Source organism: Taeniopygia guttata, chromosome 17 (assembly GCF_048771995.1).
Source record: "Taeniopygia guttata chromosome 17, bTaeGut7.mat, whole genome shotgun sequence".
NCBI lineage: Eukaryota > Metazoa > Chordata > Aves > Passeriformes > Estrildidae > Taeniopygia > Taeniopygia guttata.
In genome coordinates, this window is record NC_133042.1 from 1,958,545 (window position 1) to 1,977,421 (window position 18,877).

Below are 18,877 nucleotides of genomic sequence, written 5' to 3' on the forward strand. Positions count from 1 at the left end.
TTTATTTTTCATTTTAATTTGGCTGGACAAATTTTCATTTATAACAGTCTGGACACAATCCTGCGCCGGGTGTGCTTGGAAAGGAAGGTGGGACTAGATGACCCTCTATGCTCCCTTCCAGCCCGAACCATTCCGTGACTCCACGTGCCTCAGAGCGCTGTCCAAAGGCTCCCTGAACCCCACCCGCCCTGCCTGGAGCTCAGCCGAGCCGCACCGACCCCTCGGGCCGCGGGGAGCCCGGGGACAGCGGGGCAGCCGCCGCGGAACCTTGGTGCGGCGGAACCTTGGTGCTGCGGCGCGGGGCCCGCGCGCGGCGGGGGCGGCTTGGGGCGGACCGCGCGGGCCGGGGCGGGAGCTGAGGCGGGACCGGGACTGGGAACTGGATCGGGACCGGGATCGGGACCGGGAATCAGGGCCGGGAACGGGAATCAGGGCCGGGAACCCGACCTGGAGCGGCCCCCGGGCCCGGCCAGGCCGACATGTACGCGGGGCTGCAGGAGCTGGGAGTGGCCAACGGCGAGGACCTCAAGGAGACGCTGACGAACTGCACGGAGCCGCTGAAGGCCATCGAGCAGTTCCAGGTGCGCTGGGGCCGTGTGGGGCCGGGCTGTGCGGGACAACGGCCCCCAGCGCTGTCTGGGCTTTTCCTGGCGTTATTTGTAATCCCGAGTGCTGTTGTCAGTTCCCTCCGCGGGTTTGTTGCAGACGGAGAACGGGGTGCTGCTGCCCTCGCTGCAGTATGCCCTGCCCTTCCTGGACCTGCACGGCACCCCCCGGCTCGAGTTCCACCAGTCCGTGTTCGATGAGCTGCGGGAGAAGCTGCTGGAGAGAGTCTCTGCCATCGCTGTGGAGGGGAAGGTCGAGGAGAGGTTTGTCAGCAGCCTCCTTGGTTCTGGGGGTTCTGTGTGAAAATGCAGTGGGTGGGTGACTTCTCTAAAGGAGAGTTGGGCTCGTCAGGGTCTGAGTTCCAGTGGCTTTGAGGTGGCCACTTTGTTCCTTTACTGCTGCGTGGTACCTAGTCTCGTGTTTTCCCATGATTTCAGATACAAGAAGCTGGAAGATCTCCTAGAGAAGAGCTTTTCCCTGGTCAAGATGCCCTCGATACAGCCCGTGGTCATGTGTGTCATGAAGCACCTGCCCAAGGTGGGACCACTGCACTGGTTGGCGTGGTGTGACGTGGTGTGTCACTGGTGTGACATCTCTGCTGTGACATCTCTGCTGTGACATCTCTGGTGTGTCATCTCTGCTGTGCCTCTGGCAGGGGGGCTCTGCTCCCTCTGCTCCTTCTGCAAGTGTGTTGTTCAGTGTCAGGGCCTGACTGAAGATTCAATACATTCTTGTATCTGCTAATAGCTCAGTGGACTAATTCAAAAAGCATTTCACATTTTCATTATCAGACGAGACTATTTCCCTATTTTCTTCAATCCATGCAGCTTTCTAAAAAGTCAAGTTGGCTGATAGGTGAATTTTTCCACAGCTGTTTTGCAAATCTCTGACAAGTGGAAGGTAAGACTTGAGGAGTGGAATTAAAAGTAGGCAGGAGGGAGAATCAGATCTGTGAAACAAAAATCTCTAGGAGTGTCCTTACTAAAAGCATCATGTTGCACTCAAAGTAATGGATTCAAAACACTGCTGGAACTTCAGTAAATTACTGAGTTTGGAAACATCACCTCAAATCTCAGCACTGGAGATTTAAAGTAGACCTTTTTTCTTCTTTGAAAGAATCCAGGGGGTGTGATTTCGGTGTTGAAGAAGTCTCTTAGGGCTGGTCTACTGCTACACCAGGTGGGGGAATGCCCAGACTGCCTGAGGTGGGGATCAGGGCATGGAGAGAATTGCCTCACCCTGAGTCCTGGGGCTGTTTGGGCACAAGATGAAAAAACATCTAAAGCTGTTGGAAAATGTTAAAAGGATGGGGCAGGGTCTGGAGGGCCCGTGAGGAGCAGCTGAGGGCACTGGGATGGTTCAGCTGGGGCAGGCTGAGGGCAGAGCTCCCCGGGGGCTGCAGCTCCTCCCCAGGGGCAGCTCCAGCTCTGCTCTGGGACAGGGACAGGAGCCAGGAACGGCTGGAGCTGGGCCAGGGCAGCTCAGGCTGGAGAGCAGGAAAGGTTCTTCCCCCAGAGGTGCTGGCACTGCCCAGGCTGCCCAGGGAATGGGCACGGCCCCGAGGCTGCCAGAGCTCCAGGAGCCTTTGGCCAGCGCTGCCAGGGATGCCCAGGGTGGGATTTTGGGGGGGCTGGGCTGGGTGATCCCTGGGGATCCCTCCCAGCTCAGGAGGTTCTGTGACTCCATGGTTTAGATGGTTACATGGACAGGCAGGGAGGTGGGGTGCTGCTCACTGTGTACCTGCTCTGTGGGTTGCAGGTCCCTGAGAAGAAGCTGAAGCTGGTGATGGCTGATAAGGACCTGTACAAGGCCTGTGCTGTGGAGGTGAAGAGGCAGATCTGGCAGGACAACCAGGCTCTCTTTGGGGATGAGGTGTCACCCTTGCTGAAGCAATACATCCTGGAGAAGGAGAACATTCTCTTCAGCAATGATATTTCCTTCTTGCAAAATTTCTTCAGTCCATCTCCCAAAACGAGACGTCAAGGAGAGGTAAGGACAAGGAAACCTCACAATGTGTTGGTGAAGGGAATTTATCAGTTTTCAGTCAACCATCACATAACCTGGACTGGTTTTTTCTGCCCACCTTCACTGCTGAAGTTGTTTAGCTGAACAAACTCTTTGCAGGAAACACCAGGCCATTTTCTCCTACACATTTTGATGAAAGCAGCAGGAATTATTTTAATTGTTGTGTAATAAATGATGAATGCTCTAAGTTGTTTATGCACTTCAAAAAAAGAAAGGGCAGATTTTTTTCTCTGTTGGTCAGTCTGGTTTTAATACACTTCAGCTGTTCCGAAGGCTGAACATCTCTTACCACATCAGTTTGATTATGCTGATATGTTAAATTGGCTTTCTTGGGACCTATTTTAGTAGATGTAGCTCAACTGAAGTTGCTTTTTTTAAAAAAAAAAGTATGTAGAAAGTTGTAGTTAATTGGCATCCGGAAAAGTTGAATTAAATGAAGGCAGTATAAAGCTTTAATTTCAGAGAGGGCAGCACATCTGTTACATGAGGGGTTGTTTTAGGCTTGTTTTGCTTTTAGAATCATTTGGTGTAAGTGCCCTGGTGAGATTTACTCCAGGTTTGCACTGCAGAGTTGTGCTTTAACCCCAGCTGGACACTCAGCACCACACCTCCACTTGGTCCCTCCCCGTGAGGGGATGGGGGAGAATCAGAAAGGTAGAAGAAAGAAACTGGGTTGGGACAAAACCAGGTTATGGCTGTTTTTGGTTTTTGAAGATTTGGTGAACATCTCTTGAACAAATGCTCTTGGAAATCTTGGGGTAAACAGTTCCTTTTCAGGACCTCATGTCCCTGCAGATGCTTCAGTCTTGGTAAATCAGGTAACATAATTAATTGCCATTTGTGTGTGTGTAGAATGAGAGCATCTCCTGGTGCTGAGCCCACGTGTTCCCTCTGAGCTCAGGTGGTGCAGAAGCTGACGCAGATGATCGGGAAGAACGTGAAGCTCTATGACATGGTGCTGCAGTTCCTCAGGACCCTGTTCCTGCGCACCAGGAACGTCCATTACTGCACGCTGAGGGCAGAGCTCCTGATGTCACTGCACGACCTGGAGATCAGTGACATCTGCACTGTTGATCCCTGTCACAAGGTACCAGTCATATCGGACAGTCAGGGGTATTTATGGACAATTTTCTGGAAAAAGGCCAGAGAAGATGAGTCCTTTCTGTAAAGAGAATTCAGACCTTAAACCTAAATGTCATCTTACACTCCTTGGACTTTTGGGTGAAAACTTCATCTTGGTTAACCAGCAGTTTGCTTTCATCTCATAACCCATGAATCGTTCAAGCTTAGGGTACTTTGGCAGTGTTAAAAGCAATGTCTAATCTGACATCTATTCTATGTAGATGCTGCAGAAATAATAAAAAACATCAGCTGGCCCCAGGTTCTTACTCCAGGCTTCCCTCCCAGTTTTGGATATGCTCCATCTGTCAGTAAACTGTGTGTGTAACAGTAAATAAACTGTGTGTGTAATAGTAAATACTCTGGATATTGAATTATAAAAAACCACGAAACTATTCAAATATTAGGAAGTGACAGATGTGGTAATGTCACAGCAGGATCTTTTTACTGGCCCCTCGTTCATGTAGCTTCACTCTGACCTGGAACAAGGCCTTGTCTCTGAAGTAGTTGTTAAGTTATAAATGTATTGTGCTTAAAAAATAGTTCAGTAATACAGCTCTAAAGTGGGAACACCTCCACTGTCAATATTCCTTTATTTAGAGAGTGGGAGTGCTATTGCAATGGCCAAAATAAACCACATTTTTATTTCTAAGTGATGCTGCTTCTTTCTCAGTCTCCTACTTGTATAAATACACAGGTGTGCAGGACAGTGGTGGATTTAATAATTGCTCCTTAATTGCCAGGGAATGCCTGGGAAGTGGAGAAAGTGACTCCAGGTTAACTTCCCTGGGCATTCCTAACCTCCTTTTGGGATTCTGGCCTTTCTGGCCTCTGTTAGTCACCAGTGTGGTACTGTGCCCAGGTGCATTAATGAAGCACCTCAATGCAGATCTTTTGAGGTCATTCTGAGCCTGTTTTCTCTGACATCATGTGTTTTATTGCTGGTTTAATGAGTTCCTAAAGCTCCTCCATCTGCTGACAGTTCACCTGGTGCCTTGACGCCTGCATTCGGGAGAAGTTCGTGGACAACAAGAGAGCTCGGGAATTGCAAGGATTCCTGGATGGGGTGAAGAAAGGACAAGAACAAGTGTTGGGGTAAGGCACTTGGGCTGTTTATTGGGAAACTGAAAATGGCTTCCTAGCACTCACAACACCTGACAGGTGCTGTAGGTGTTAATTCTTCCCTAAAGCCAGCAAACATCTAGGAGCCCCTCTGTGCAGTCACATCCCAAACATCCCTCAGTGTGCTGGGGCACAGCCAAGCACGTCCTGGTGGCTGAGCTTGCACTGCTTCACTTGCCACTCTTGAGTCTCCCCTGTGGCCTCATAACAAAATTCAGGAGCCTTTCTTAAGGAGTCAGAATAACTTATTACTAATGACTTGTCTGGCTTTAAACCCGGAGAAAACAGGCTGGTGATGTTTGTCAGTTAAAGTGCTTCATTAGCTTCAAATGACAATCCTGCTGTGATCTGGAACACTTACATTTCTGGAAGGTTGCCTCACAGTATTTTATTTAGCTGGTACTTTAAGATTTTGTCCATTTTATTTTAAGCTATTTAAGAATTCACTTTTACGTGTTGTTTTTCAAAGACCTCTGGGACCTTTTGGTCAAAACCTGCCAGCTCGAAGAGCTGGGCCCACCAGAGCCTCACTACCTGTGGGCTGTCTCCCAGTGGACCTTCAACTGGCTGTGGGAGATTTTGTGTTTGATCTCAGTGCAGAAGACTTTGAACAATTGTTATTTGTGTTCTTTCACATCAAAACCACCATGAATGTTACTTCTTTACAAGGCAGGACAGGGTTTATCAGGTGCACACAGCTGTGTTTGGACCTGTACAATGGGGTTGTTGGTTGTGTATGACAAGTGTTTGGTTTTTACTTCTTCTCAGGGACTTATCAATGATCCTGTGTGATCCCTTTGCCATTAACACCTTAGCCTTGAGCACCATAAGGCACCTGCAAGACCTGGTTGGGCAGGACACCTTACCCAGGGTAAGCATTGCAGCTTGTGTAGCTAACATGAATTATTCTCTAGGCTGCCTGACAGCCGTCAGGGAAGGACTGGCACCATCCAAGTCTCATTAAGTTCCTGAATGTGGAAGTTGGAACAAGGGAAACATGATTCCTGTCCATTTGCAGCACCTGCTGCAGAGCTCTGCAGGAGCACTTTGGACATGGTGGGCATTTTGGAACTCTGAAACTTTGCATGGCTCATTCTGCCTGGCAGCTGTGCAAATACAGAATAATATGTAGAATCTATGCCTCCCTGCTTTGTCCCTCCATCAGTTTGTCTGACAGCAGCACCTTTCTCCTGCCATGGTGAATGCCATGGGTTTGCTTACACAGTTCTGGTCTGGTGGCTGGGATAAAACACAGTTCCTGCAAGTGGAGGCTGCAGGAGGTGCTGAAAGGTTAAAGAAGGGCACCCTGACAGGTGTCTGAACAATGGGAGCCACTTGCTGTTTTATCCCTGAGTTGTTAAATGTTCTTGTTGCATGGAGCAATTTCCTTGTGACAGTTTAAGACTGAAAGTCTTAAACTTGGATTTCAGGACACAAACAGTCCATTCTTACACACCCTTTCTCCTCCTTTCTTCTGCTGAGATGACTTGGTTTGTCCTCTCACACATTATATTCTAGTGCACTAATTGGGCTGGACACATTTTTAAAAGATGTGCTCAGGTGGCTGCAGAGTTCCTGGTGCATTATAAATTTACAACCCCCATTTGATGCCCATATGAGGATCAGTTTTCAATTAACTTGAACTGAATGCCTTTAGCAGTCTTGGACAAAGCTGCTAATCCAGAACAGCTTTGAATATAAACCACTTCTTCCAAATAAATATCTAATGTGAAGATCAAAATAGCTGTTTTTCTTTTCCCCTTAAAATTGGAGGAAAGCCCGGATCTGCTGCTGCTCCTTAGGATGCTGTCTTTGGGACAGGGGGCCTGGGACATGATTGACAGCCAAGTCTTCAAGGAACCAAAAATGGTGAGCCCTTTTGATGTTAAGAATTCAACACAATTAATCACATTTAGACTTGTTTATTATTTTATTGCATTCCTGATTAAACATTTGTTCTCCAAATGTCTCATCAGAGCTTTCTTGGGGAAAGAACAGTGGTCACAGAGCAGCTGTTTTGGTCATGCTGTGAGCTTCCATCACCCATTTCCATGGGTGCCTGGTCCTTACTGTTCTAAAATCAGCCTGTACCTCTGGTAAATGCTCCAGTGGTTGCTCTTTGCCCTCTCATTTTTCCTGGAGTCTTGCACACAACTGATATGTTTGTAGAACACATGTTGCACGAGGAAAGCAGGATTTCCAGGACTGGTCTCAAACTCTGGTAGCAGTTCAGAAGCTTTTCATTGACAAGAAAAATGTTTTTTCCTCCCAGCTCTCTGTTACAGCAGTTGAATGTAGTGCCACATTGAACTGTAATCTTTCCATGCTTTGGAAATCCTTTCCCAGTGTTAGAGGAATCCCTGGTGTAGTTCACCTGAGGGTAGGAGGGCCTACCCTGGTGTTGCACAGCAGAGCTGTTCCTCAGGAGGAATTTGCTGTTTCTGTTCTGAACTATAAAGCAGTAAATGTTTTATAAGCACCTAGGGGCACATTTGAAGTCTCCAAAATGCATCCACTCCTGGCTGCTAGGATGTTTAAATTCAGCCAGGGAGGGTGTGCATAACACTGGGACTGTAGCAGTAAGAGTGACCAGTAATTCTGAAGGTAGTGCTGTGATGTGTGCTATCTCATGAACCTATAAGGGAAAATGCTCCGTTTCTTTCCAAAGGGAGTCTCTGAATCAGTCTTTGAAACCTGATTTATTTGTGGTTGTGCTACCACAAATAAGCCTGGCCATGCTGGCAGTGAGTGATTGTTGTATCAGCAGTTTGATGTCATCCTGAACACATGCCATGCCTGCAGCAGTGCTGGGGAGGGCCTCTCAGAAGAAGTGCTACACAATTGTCCAAAGAAAGGGTTTGAGCAGCAGTGTTTCTGTAGTGAGATGAAGTAGAGTTTTCCTAATTACCATGGAACGCATGGAAGTGAATGATTCAGGAATTTTGACTGGAACTGGATGTCTGTAAGCTGGTTTTCCTCAGTGTAGGATGAGGCTCCTCACACTGCCTTGCTGTTGTCACAGTACTGTAGGAAATCAGGTAGCAAGAAGTGACTGATGATGGCTTTGTTCTCTTCCCTCTGTCCTTCCCTCCCTCCAAGGAAGTCGAGCTGATCACCAGGTTCCTGCCCCTGCTGATGTCCTTTGTGGTGGATGACCACACCTTCACTGTGGATCAGAAGCTGCCCTCGGAGGAGAAGGGACCAATCCCCTACCCCAGCACCATTCCCGAGGCTTTCACCAAGTAGGTGCCTGGCCCCACCCACTGCAGGGTCTGGCACCAAAGCAGCAAGGAGCCAGCCAGACCTGGCAGGGAAAACTGCCTGTGGTAAAGGCAAAGCTTCCTGGGATAAGATTCAGTGCTAATTAATCAAGTTGGAACTTTCCTTTTAACAAAACAGGTTTCCCTTGTGCTCCCTCAAATACAATCTATCTACATGAAGTAATATTTCCTATAATGGACCATTCTCTCATGGAATCTGAGAGTATTTGGTGTTTCTGTCAGGCAGTGAATGCTGAGTTTTGGGTGATATTTGGGTGCAGCTGGATGAGTGCCCCTGTTGAAGAGCACTACTGTAAATCATAAACTTGGCATTTTTGGCACCCACACTCTCTCAGTTGATAACCTGTCACTCCAGGGACATCAGAAAGATAATTAAAACCTCTGTGTGCTCTGCTGTGTTCAGATCTTCCACTGATTTCTAGCACCATTCTTGTCTGTGTGCCAGAATCTGGGATACTGGGTCCTGGCAGCTGTGCTCTCCTCTATCACAGTGTTGATCTTTGACTTTTGGGAGACCAAAACATTATTGGATTTTGTATAATTTTTGAGTATTTGGGCTTCTTATAAAGCCCATTTTGAACAGCACTTTTCTCATGAATACATTATAAATGTTGACAGTTGAATCCAGCTGTTTGCTGAATGTTCAAATTCCAGTTTTTTCTGGAGTGTGGTAGTGAACATAAGGATGATCCATCTGCTCACTCACTGAATAGCTGCCCTTCAGTGGGTTTGACATTAGCCACTGCTGTACCTGCTTGATAACTACCCCAAATGTACTTCAGACCTCTTAAAATTTAAAAAAAAAAAAAAAAAAAAAGCTTTATTGATGAATAAACTTTGCTTGTGCCATAACAGGTTCCTGCAGGAGAACAGAATAGCTTGTGAGATTGGGCTGTATTACATCCTTCACATCACCAAACAGAGGAACAAGAATGCTTTTCTGAGGCTGCTGCCAGCACTAGGTAAGTTTTTGTCTCATCTTCTGTTGTATGGCTGTTTGCCTTGTACTGGATACCCAGGAGGGCACTAAACCTGCAGTGACAGGGATGTCAGAGCCAGGGACATAATGGCTCTTCTGGTCACTTAGTTGTGAGTCCTTGCAGGAGTGTTTGGGTTCTGCAATTTTCTGCTGGTGTGAGAGTTTAGGGACAGTGGCTGAGGTCAGTGCTTCCTTACATCAAGGCCTCCATTAACAATGAGATCAGTTGAGAACCATTTGGAATGAATCTGAGGGGTAACAGAGCAGGTGCCCCAATTCTGCTGCTGCCCATACTGATTGCAGGTGGCTAGAAGTTGCTGGGACTTGGCTTTGTGTGGTGGAAAAACTGGTAACAAAATAGGACTGAACACAGCCATATTTTTTTCACCAGTAGTATCTTGTTCACTGACTCCTCTGGGATGAGTTGCAGGAGGGCTCTGGAGCAATCTGCTCCTAATCTTTTGTGTCTGAAAGATCAAAGCCACCTGCCTGGGCTGCCTGTTACCAAAGGAAATGAGAAAAAAAATGACTGAAAGGAAGTAGGCTTAGATGAGGTACTGTGAAGAAATTCGTCCCTGTGAGGGTGGGCAGGCCCTGGCACAGGTGCCCAGAGCAGCTGTGGCTGCCCCTGGATCCCTGGCAGTGCCCAAGGCCAGGCTGGACAGGGCTGGGGGCAGCCTGGTACAGTGGAAGGTGTCCCTGCCATGGCAGGGAGTAGCAGTGGATGAGTTTTGAAGTCCTTTCCAACCCAAACCATTCTATGATGAAACCTCACTGCAGGGTTTTCAGCAGGAACAGGAGCTGTGTGGACAGGTTTTGGCACATCTTTCCTTTCCATGTTTTGCAGTTGAGACATTCAGTGACTTGGCCTTCAGTGACATTTTCCTGCACCTGCTCACTGGTAACCTCACCCTGCTCAGTGATGAGTTTGCACTCGAGGAGTTCTGCACCAGTCTCTTTGATGGCTTCTTCCTCACTGCCTGCTCCAGGTAAAGCAGATTTTTCTCACTGGAGAGAAGGAGTTTTCAGAATGCCTGACAGAGTTTAACTGCTTTGAACAATAGTTTAGTAGTTCACCAAATGCTTCACAAGCAGTGGAAATATAAGCCTGATGCCGTTTTCCTTTACAGAAAGGTCTATGTTTGGGGATGATGTTTTTATCAGCAAAATGGTTATGTCTTGACTGTGAATTATTATCTAAACTGCTATTCATTATCCCTAAGGTGGAGTTGCAATAGAGAATATCCTTCAGGCTTTGCAGGAGCTCTGGCTATGTAGAGTTAACTTCAGCTCTCTGTAGTATCAGCAGTGTGCAAAAATCTGTTGTTACCTCTGGTCAGTCACTCTGGTTTAGCTGGTGGCCTGCAGACAAGTTCAGCCTCCAGAAAGCTTCCCTACAAGTGGCTGAAATTACTGCTGGAGCATAGCAGCATGTGCTGCTGCCTGCTCCACACACTCTGTGCTTAAAATCTTCCCCCTCCCTCCTCATGGTTGTGCAGGTAATCCACTCCTGTTGAACAATTCCTTGAATCCTTGAAGGTCTAAGACAGTGTTAGTGCTTACACTAAGTTAGCCCCTTCCAGAAGCTCCAATTCTCAGGGGTTTTGGAAACTTATAACAAAGTCTGTCGTGGGGTGAATTATTCTGGTGCTGTTGCTGAGGCTTCCTTGTTCTCAGGGTTATGTTTTTTTGTGTTGGTTACTGTGCTTTCAAATGGCTCTTGCAGGAAGGAGAATGTGCACAGACATGTGCTCAGGCTGCTGCTGCATCTGCACCACAAAGTGGCCCCAGCCAAACTGGAGTCTCTCCAGAAAGCTTTGGAGCCCACCAAGCAGGTAGGAAGGGAAGCAGGGGAAAGGGAATACTGATTGCAACTGAGAGCAGCTGCCTTTCCAGACATTGTTTAATGAACACGAGCTCTGCTTTCCAAGTGTACCAAGCTGTGGCCTAATTACCTTGTGGCTTCCTCCTCCTCTGTTGGTGTGTGCTAAACACAGAGTGAAGGCACACTCGGTGTTCTGGCTAGAATGGAGTGTGACTGTCCTGTGTCCCTGTCCTGCAGAGTGGGGAAGCTGTGAAGGAACTTTACAACCAGCTCAGCGAGAAACTGGAGCTCCGCAAGCCCAGCCCAGCTGAAGTGACTGAGACTCCCTCCATGGAGCTGCCCCTGCCCACCGTGCCCACTCCAGCCTCACGCTGAGCTGTGGCTGCAGGGCAGGGCTGAGGGGAGGAGCTGAGCCTGTGCTGCCTTCTGGGTGTCTCTGCCCACGTGGTGGAAACAACAACAAAGCCACTGAAGCCTCTTCAGGAAACACTGCAGTTCACCCAACTCACTGGCTCTGGCTGGGTAGAAAACTGTATGCAGTGCATTGTGAGGTTTACTTTTCTTAAAGATAGCTGAGTGTCTTCTTGTAGATCCACTTAAAATCTGACTGTACATTTAAAAAAAAAAAGAAGAAAATGCATATTTTTAAGCTTAGCATCCTGTGTTTTTAAGCTCTGCTCAGTGAGTGTGGAGCCCTGGTGTGGCTGAGCAGGTGGTGTAGGCTCTTGAGGCTGATCATGGCTCCCTTTGGCCTTGTTCTGCCTCTCGGGGTCTCTGGACAAGCTGCTCAAGAGGAGGAAGAGTCAGAGGAGATGAGCTCCACTGCAACCAGTTCCTGTTTGATGTTCCAACTCTTGTGGCCCATGGTAAGATGTGCTCCACTATCAGGTGTCCAGTGCTGTCACCAACCCAAGCAGCAGTCAGCAGCCTCTTCTCTTTCACAAAGAGAGCCAGAAATTGAACCAGTCTCCCCTTTCCTCCCAGCTTTTCTCCAAAGGAGTAGCTCAAAGTGAGTCCTGGAGCCAGTTACAAAGAGCAAGACTGTGATGTTCCTCAGTGACAGTAAGGGTTGAGTGTAGGTGGAGTGAGATAAAGTTTGTGAAAAAATAGAACTGTAGAAATTTCCTGGGTTGGAAGGGACCTTCAGATCATCCAGTGACAGCCCTTGCCATGGCAGGGACACCTTCCACTGTCCCAGGTGGCTCCAAACCCTGCCCCAACTGGGCTTGGGCACTGCCAGGGATCCAGGGATCCACAGCTGCTCTGGCTACCCTGTGCCAGGGCCTGCCCACCCTCCCAGGGAACAATTCCCAATTCCCAGTATCCCATCCATCCCTGCTCTCTGGCAGTGGGAGCCATTCCCTGTGTCCTCTCACTCCAGGCCCTTGTAAAGAGTCTCTCCATCTTCCTTGAGGGCTCCCTTCAGGCACTGGAAAGTTGCATTTGGGTCACCCAAAGCTTCTCCTCTCCAGGCTGACAGGCCTGTTCTTCATGGTTCACTTGTGTCACTGTTGCTGTTCCACTTCTGCTTTTGCTTCTGCCTCAGCTGGAGTGTGCAGGGTCCTGTTCAGCACCCAGCCACCCTCTGAGGAAAGAGCCTTGTCCTGATTCCCAACCTAAACCTCCTTCCTTTTTTACCCCATCAGCTCTTGTTTCCTGGGGCTTGAGCACTCTGGGTGCCAAGTCATGCTCAGGAGACTCTTCTGTTTCCTGAAGCTGTGTCCAAAAAAACCAAACAAATATGGTAGTTAACTAGAGGGGTGGAACTCCCTCCTCAGTGTTGCTCCCTCCGCCTCTGTGTGGTTTTCTTCCTCCTGAGCTCAGAAATGCTGTGTGGGGGCAGTGACACCCCTCCCTTCACCACCTTGGTGCTTTATTTCTCCTGTGTGATACCCTGTGGGGAGCAGGAAAGGTGGGAGATGTTTATGTTTGACACAGGTGCACTGTCCTGCATCCCACATTTCCTGTGTTCCTCTTGTCTCCCTGCAGCTCCTGGGTCAGGGTTGCCTTTGGGAGCCTCTCAGCACTTCTGATCCTGGATTTGTTGGAAACAGGACCTGGGTGTAACAATTGGGTCTTTCCTGCAGAGTTTTGGTTTCAAACTGTTTAGATTGTCCTGGTAACTTAGACAAAATAACATCCCACTCTGCTGCCAAACCTTGCCCATGAACCTGCTCAGGCCCATGCTCTGTGGTCACTTGAGGTTCCCCAAATCCCAAGGCTAACGTGGTGCTCTCCTGCAGCAGAAATTTGTAATCCAGGATTATTATTTTTTTACTGCTTGGTACAAAGCCCTGTACCTGCAGAACTGTCACACATAATGATGATTTTTCCCAATTTTTTACATCCATGAAGAAACTGAATCCCAGAATATGAACTGACCATTCCCAGTGCTGGTGACAAGTTTGGCTGAGAAGGGCAGAGCTGGGCAGTGGGAGGGGGTGGCTGCCAGTCCGTGCTCTCCTGGCCTGGTGCTGCTCAAGAGTGTGAGAAGAGAGACAATTTCCAGAAAACTATTTTAGTAGTGAATATATTCTGCATCCATGTTTTGGTAGTGAAAACCTGCTTCCATGTTTTCAGATGGGAAAGGTTTCCAGGGATCCAGGGCTATGGGATGCAGGGTTTGGGATTCCAGGGATCCAGGGCTATGGGGTGCAGGGTTTGGGATTCCAGGGATCCAGGAATATGGGGTGCAGGGTCTGGGATTCCAGGGATCCAGGGCTATGGGGTGCAGGGTTTGGAATTCCAGGGATCCAGGGCTATGGGGTGCAGGGTCTGGGATTCCAGGGATCCAGGGCTATGGGGTGCAGGGTTTGGGATTCCAGGGATCCAGGAGTATGGGGTGCAGGGTTTGGGATTCCAGGGATCCAGGGCTGTGGGGTGCAGGGTTTGGGATTCCAGGGATCCAGGAGTATGGAGTGCAGGGTTTGGGATTCCAGGGATCCAGGAGTATGGGGTGCAGGGTTTGGGATTCCAGGGATCCAGGGCTGTGGGGTGCAGGGTTTGGGATTCCAGGGATCCAGGGCTGTGGGGTGCAGGGTTTGGGATTCCAGGGATCCAGGAGTATGGAGTGCAGGGTTTGGGATTCCAGGGATCCAGGAGTATGGGGTGCAGGGTTTGGGATTCCAGGGATCCAGGAGTATTTGGTGCAGGGTTTGGGATTCCAGGGATCCAGGGCTATGGGGTGCAGGGTTTGGGATTCCAGGGATCCAGGGATATGGGGTGCAAGGTCTAGGATTCCAGGGATCCAGGAATATGGGGTGCAGGGTTTGGGATTCCAGGGATCCAGGAGTATGGGGTGCAGGGTCTGGGATTCCAGGGATTCAGGGCTATGGGGTGCAGGGTTTGGGATTCCAGGGATCCAGGAGTATGGGGTGCAGGGTTTGGAATTCCAGGGATCCAGGGCTGTGGGGTGCAGGGTTTGGGATTCCAGGGATTCAGGGCTATGGGGTGCAGTGTTTGGGATTCCAGGGATCCAGGAGTATGGGGTGCAGGGTTTGGGATTCCAGGGATCCAGGGCTATGGGGTGCAGGGTTTGGGATTCCAGGGATCCAGGGCTATGGGGTGCAGGGTTTGGGATTCCAGGAGTATGGGGTGCAGGGTTTGGGATTCCAGGGATCCAGGGCTATGGGGTGCAGTGTTTGGGATTCCAGGGATCCAGGAGTATGGGGTGCAGGGTTTGGGATTCCAGGGATCCAGGAGTATGGGGTGCAGGGTTTGGGATTCCAGGGATCCAGGAGTATGGGGTGCAGGGTCTGGGATTCCAGGGATCCAGGGCTATGGGGTGCAGGGTTTGGGATTCCAGGGATCCAGGGCTATGGGGTGCAGGGTTTGGGATTCCAGGGATCCAGGGCTATGGGGTGCAGGGTGCTGCATGTGCACCGTGCTGGGGTGCAGCACAGTGGCTTTTCCCCGTGCCAAGGCCAGGATAGCCCTTGGTTCTGCTCTGGGGTTCCCTCTCACAGGAGTTCTCTCCATTCTGCTCCCGCAGCTGCTGTTGCAGGGCTGGTGCTGGCCCAGGGCTGGATGAGGGAATTTTTCCACTTTGAGCACAGGCACTGCTGTGGGTGTGCACTAGAGGGTGGTGCAGCCCTGAAATCCTGAAATCCTCCCGGACTGGCACACGGGGAGCTGGAAGCGCTCCCTGCTCACACTTAGAGGTGACAATTTGTCTTTACAGCACGGATGTGATCCCTGTGACACGAACAAACCGTGTGTTCTCTCCAAACCCACTCAGCCTGACTGCTGAGAGAGTTTTTACAAAGAATTCATGTCTGTGGGTTTTCCTGAGGGATCAGAGGAACTCAGTGAGGCTCTTCAGGCTCAGTTGGGCTGTGATTTACAGGATGACAAGAGGTGGGGACCTGACAACTGAAGCCATTGTCAGCATCCTCACACTCCTGAATGCTCCAGAGCACCTGCTCCTCAGCAGAACAGCCTGTTCTGGTGCTGTGGGCACTGCACCTACTGAAAATGGTTGAGATCAATGAACAGGATGTGGTGCAGGTGGCTGGAGGGAAGATGGACATTGAAAGGAGTGTCTGATAAAGGCTGGAGCAGATGCTGCACAGCAGAAAATGAAGTTATCTCTCTCCAAGAGACTTTTCTGGCACAGCTTCTGCAAGATTCAGGCTTTGCAGTCTCCTTTAGGTTAATTCTGGTGAGTTGTGTATGGTGGGGAGTTTGGGTTGTGACTTCTGTAAAAGAGGAGAAGTTCCCCTTATCCAGCTCCTTTGGATGAATGTCTGTATTCAACTTTGGAAGAGTTGCATCTAGCCCAGAAAATGAAGTGACATGAAAAATCTTGTTCTGTCCTGGTTTCAGCTGGGAGACAGGTAATTTTTCTTAGTTATTTAATTACTTTTTCAGTATAATTCAGCCATTTGAGGGCAGAGAACATCCCCGATTTTGCCTGTAGGTGCATTAAAGGTGTTTCAATCTGCTCTAAATGCTATTTGAGCTCTCCTGAGGCTGGGGCTGTCTCAGGAGGTGTGTTTGGAGGTGCCCAGCAGCGGGGCTGTGTGGGGCAGGGCTGTGCCACAGCCTGGACCGGGGTGCTCTGAGTCTCCCTGGAGGCAGGGACAGAGCACACGGGGCTCTCCAGGCTCCCCAGCCTTTATTCCAGTTTGGATGGGTGACACACAGGTGCTGCTCTGTGTTCCCTTTTGTGCAGCAGTGAGAAGCCTGTCCTGGCACAGAACTGCCACTGTTCTCCAGCTGTGTCTGTGGATAGGAGTCTTGATGGAGCAGCTTTGCAGGAGGATGAAGTATTTCTGCACTTTCTGTCCGTGCAGCTCTGGTAGATCCTTCTGTGACCTCTCTGCTCTCTCCACTCTCCATTCTCACCTTAATTTCCTCTCCAGGCTGTTTTGTTAACAAGGACCAAGCTCCCTCCCCATGGCTCTGAACCCCAGGCATGCTCTGGGTGTCCTTCCCAGCGCTCCTCTTCCACCAGGGCCAAGCTCAGCATTAAAAATGAGGCAAATCAGCATCTCAGAGCTTCAGGTGGGTGCAAAACCTGAGTGGAGGGCAGCTCCACCCAGGGTCACTCAGTGCTGAGGACACATCAGACAGGGCTGCTGCCACATGGCTGCTCCAAATCATGGACATCTCTGCATTCCCTGCTCTTCCCCAAGTCCCTTCCCTGTTCTTGCCCTCTGTGGTGCAAAAAGGACCATCAGCAAATTGAGGAGAATCCAGCAGCACGTGGAACCCACACAAAAGATAAGGAGGTCAGTGCAGCTGGAAGGAGAAGTTCACCAAAGCAGCTGAACCATCTGTGTGGGTGGATTTCGGCCTGCTGGACCTGCCAGGGGAGTTTGAGAAGGACTGGAGGCAGTGAAACCTGCTTCCTTTTCTAGCAAAACAATTGCACAAGGGGCAAAGGTGTCTCAGCTGGGCTGACAGAGCTACCTTGGGGTGAGTCTGTGCTCTGTTTCTCCTCACCAGCAGGGTCTGGGCCCAGGATGGGGAATAACATCCCTGGGAGATCACAGCCTGACATCTGCCTGTGTTGGAGAGAGCAGCCCAGGGGTGAGAATCAGGGTCTGTCCTTCTTCAGCAGCTTCTGTGAATGTCATTCTATGGCAAGAAAGTGAGAAAGAATCAGCAGGGTTTGGGTTGGAAGGGGCATTAAATCCCACCCAGTGCCACCCCTGCCATGGCAGGGACACCTCCCACTGTCCCAGGCTGCTCCAGCCCTGTCCAGCCTGGCCTTGGGCACTGCCAGGGATCCAGGGGCAGCCACAGCTGCTCTGGGCACCTGTGCCAGGGCCTGCCCACCCTCAGATATTCCTGTGGTCATTCCTGTAACCAGCCCTCCAGCCTGAGCCAGAATAAACCATGCTGCTTCTTGTGCCATTGTCATAAAAAACCAGTCCAGGGCTCAAGAGACAATTGTTATTGTAGTTTTAATATTAATTTTTTTTTTTTTTCCCTCAGGCCAGCATCAATTTGCTGTGCCAAAGCTGAGTTGCCTGATGAGGGTTAACAGAACAAAGTGGTAAAATGTGTACAAAATCCTGGTAATGAATCATTACCAATCTGATACAAAGCAACCCAGTGATTAGAATGCAGTTTCATATTACCACTTTTTCAGGCACAGTTGTAGGTAGAAGCAAATAAATACCCTCAGAAGAAACGTGTCTCATAGCATCTGTTCTTTCTTCTGTTAATTATTGACTCATGTGAGCCTGTGGAAGGAGCTGACAGATTCTGCAAAGCCCCTTGTTCTTTTTAACTCTGAAACTCCATTTTCCTCTCTGCTCTGCAGGCTGAGAGCTGCTCTGGCAGTTTGTGTCCCTCTCCTCTCTGCCTCCAGACATGGAAGGAAGGGAACCCTGGTGTGCTGAGAGGGCAAAGAGAGCTGTGGCTGCAGTGCTTTATTCCCCTGAGCTCACACCTTGGTCAAGGTGTCATTGGTGACAAGTGAAACCAAATCTGAGTGCCAGCAGCAACAAAACCTCAGCTCCAGTGGGTCACAGGCAGGTTTGTTCCCAGCCCACCTTCTCCAAACCAGCACCGTGGTCTCTGCTCATCTCCACTGAATAATCACAGAATTGCAGAGGGATTTTTACAGGTTCCTTGGAGAGCAGCCAAAGGGCAAGGGAGGGAATCTGTTTTCCATCTCACCTACACCCAGCAGAACAACATCCATGGACTTTGGCTGTGGGGATGCAGGAAACAGCCCTGCCACCAACAGAGCCCTGCCTGGGGGATTTGGGGACACCAGGACCTGCAATCCACCTTGGCCAGTGCTGTGCCTGAGCAGAGGACTTGCACTTGCAGGTGTTTGTGGCATGACTCTGTGTGTGTGGGGGTCACTGGACCTTTTTGGATGCCACAGGAATTTTGGGCCATGACCTCGTGGCCTCTTGCAGGAGCTCCTTGTCCTGATGTTTCAGTTTGACCTGTGTGGGAGGTTTGGTGTTTCCAAAACTGGTCTACCCTGGTAGCTGGAGGGATGCTGCAGCCTTGGGCTCCAAAAGGGAAATGCAGATCATTGTCTATGCAATGAAACCCAGGAATTCCTTTTAAAAAGCCAAAAATTGCAGCAAGGTTTAGGTCAAGCCTGATTAACTGTAAAAAAAACCAAAACCAACCAAACAAACAAAAAAACCCCACAAAAAAACAAACAACAACAAAAAAACCCCAAAAAAACCCAAAAAAACCCCAAACCAACCACTTATTGCTACCTTTTGGTGATGCACCCTGGGGACTGTGAGAGTTCTGGGTCAATGGTGAGCCTTAGGAAGGTGGGTTTTCCCGTTTTTTAGTCAGCCACACCACATTCCAAGTGGAAGGATGGGATGATGGATGCTTCCCAGGAGCCTGGAGGAATGTGACTGTTGGTGTTGCAGAGTGCCCTTGGGGCTGCAATGAATATAAATATTAACTGGCACCTACCACTTCTGGTTCTTA

At 49.5% G+C, this 18,877-nt stretch overlaps 1 protein-coding gene across 2 annotated transcripts; it reads left to right on the forward strand.

The window, feature by feature from the left end:
- Window positions 1-82: 82 nt before the first annotated feature.
- NELFB (negative elongation factor complex member B) lies at window positions 83-11,611 on the forward strand. Of its 2 annotated transcripts, none has more exons than XM_072936510.1 (13): window positions 83-581; window positions 683-869; window positions 1,044-1,143; window positions 2,365-2,595; window positions 3,533-3,718; window positions 4,733-4,845; window positions 5,641-5,743; window positions 6,646-6,741; window positions 7,972-8,114; window positions 9,009-9,115; window positions 9,980-10,121; window positions 10,859-10,967; window positions 11,195-11,611. In XM_072936510.1, exons 1-13 carry the CDS (start codon window positions 98-100, stop codon window positions 11,330-11,332), a joined length of 2,139 nt encoding a protein of 712 aa, XP_072792611.1. In that variant the 5' UTR covers window positions 83-97; the 3' UTR covers window positions 11,333-11,611. The 2 variants fall into 2 exon arrangements, with proteins under 2 accessions (XP_072792611.1, XP_030142639.2); XM_030286779.4 differs by having other exon boundaries at window positions 320-581; window positions 706-869.
- Window positions 11,612-18,877: the final 7,266 nt, after the last annotated feature.

Coding starts and splice junctions, on each gene's coding strand:
- NELFB (XM_072936510.1), top strand. CDS start 98: ATGACCCTCTATGCTCCCTTCCAGCCCGAACCATTCCGTGACTCCACG. Junction 3,719..4,732: donor CTGTTGATCCCTGTCACAAG/GTACCAGTCATA, acceptor ATCTGCTGACAG/TTCACCTGGTGCCTTGACGC. Junction 10,122..10,858: donor TTCCTCACTGCCTGCTCCAG/GTAAAGCAGATT, acceptor TGGCTCTTGCAG/GAAGGAGAATGTGCACAGAC.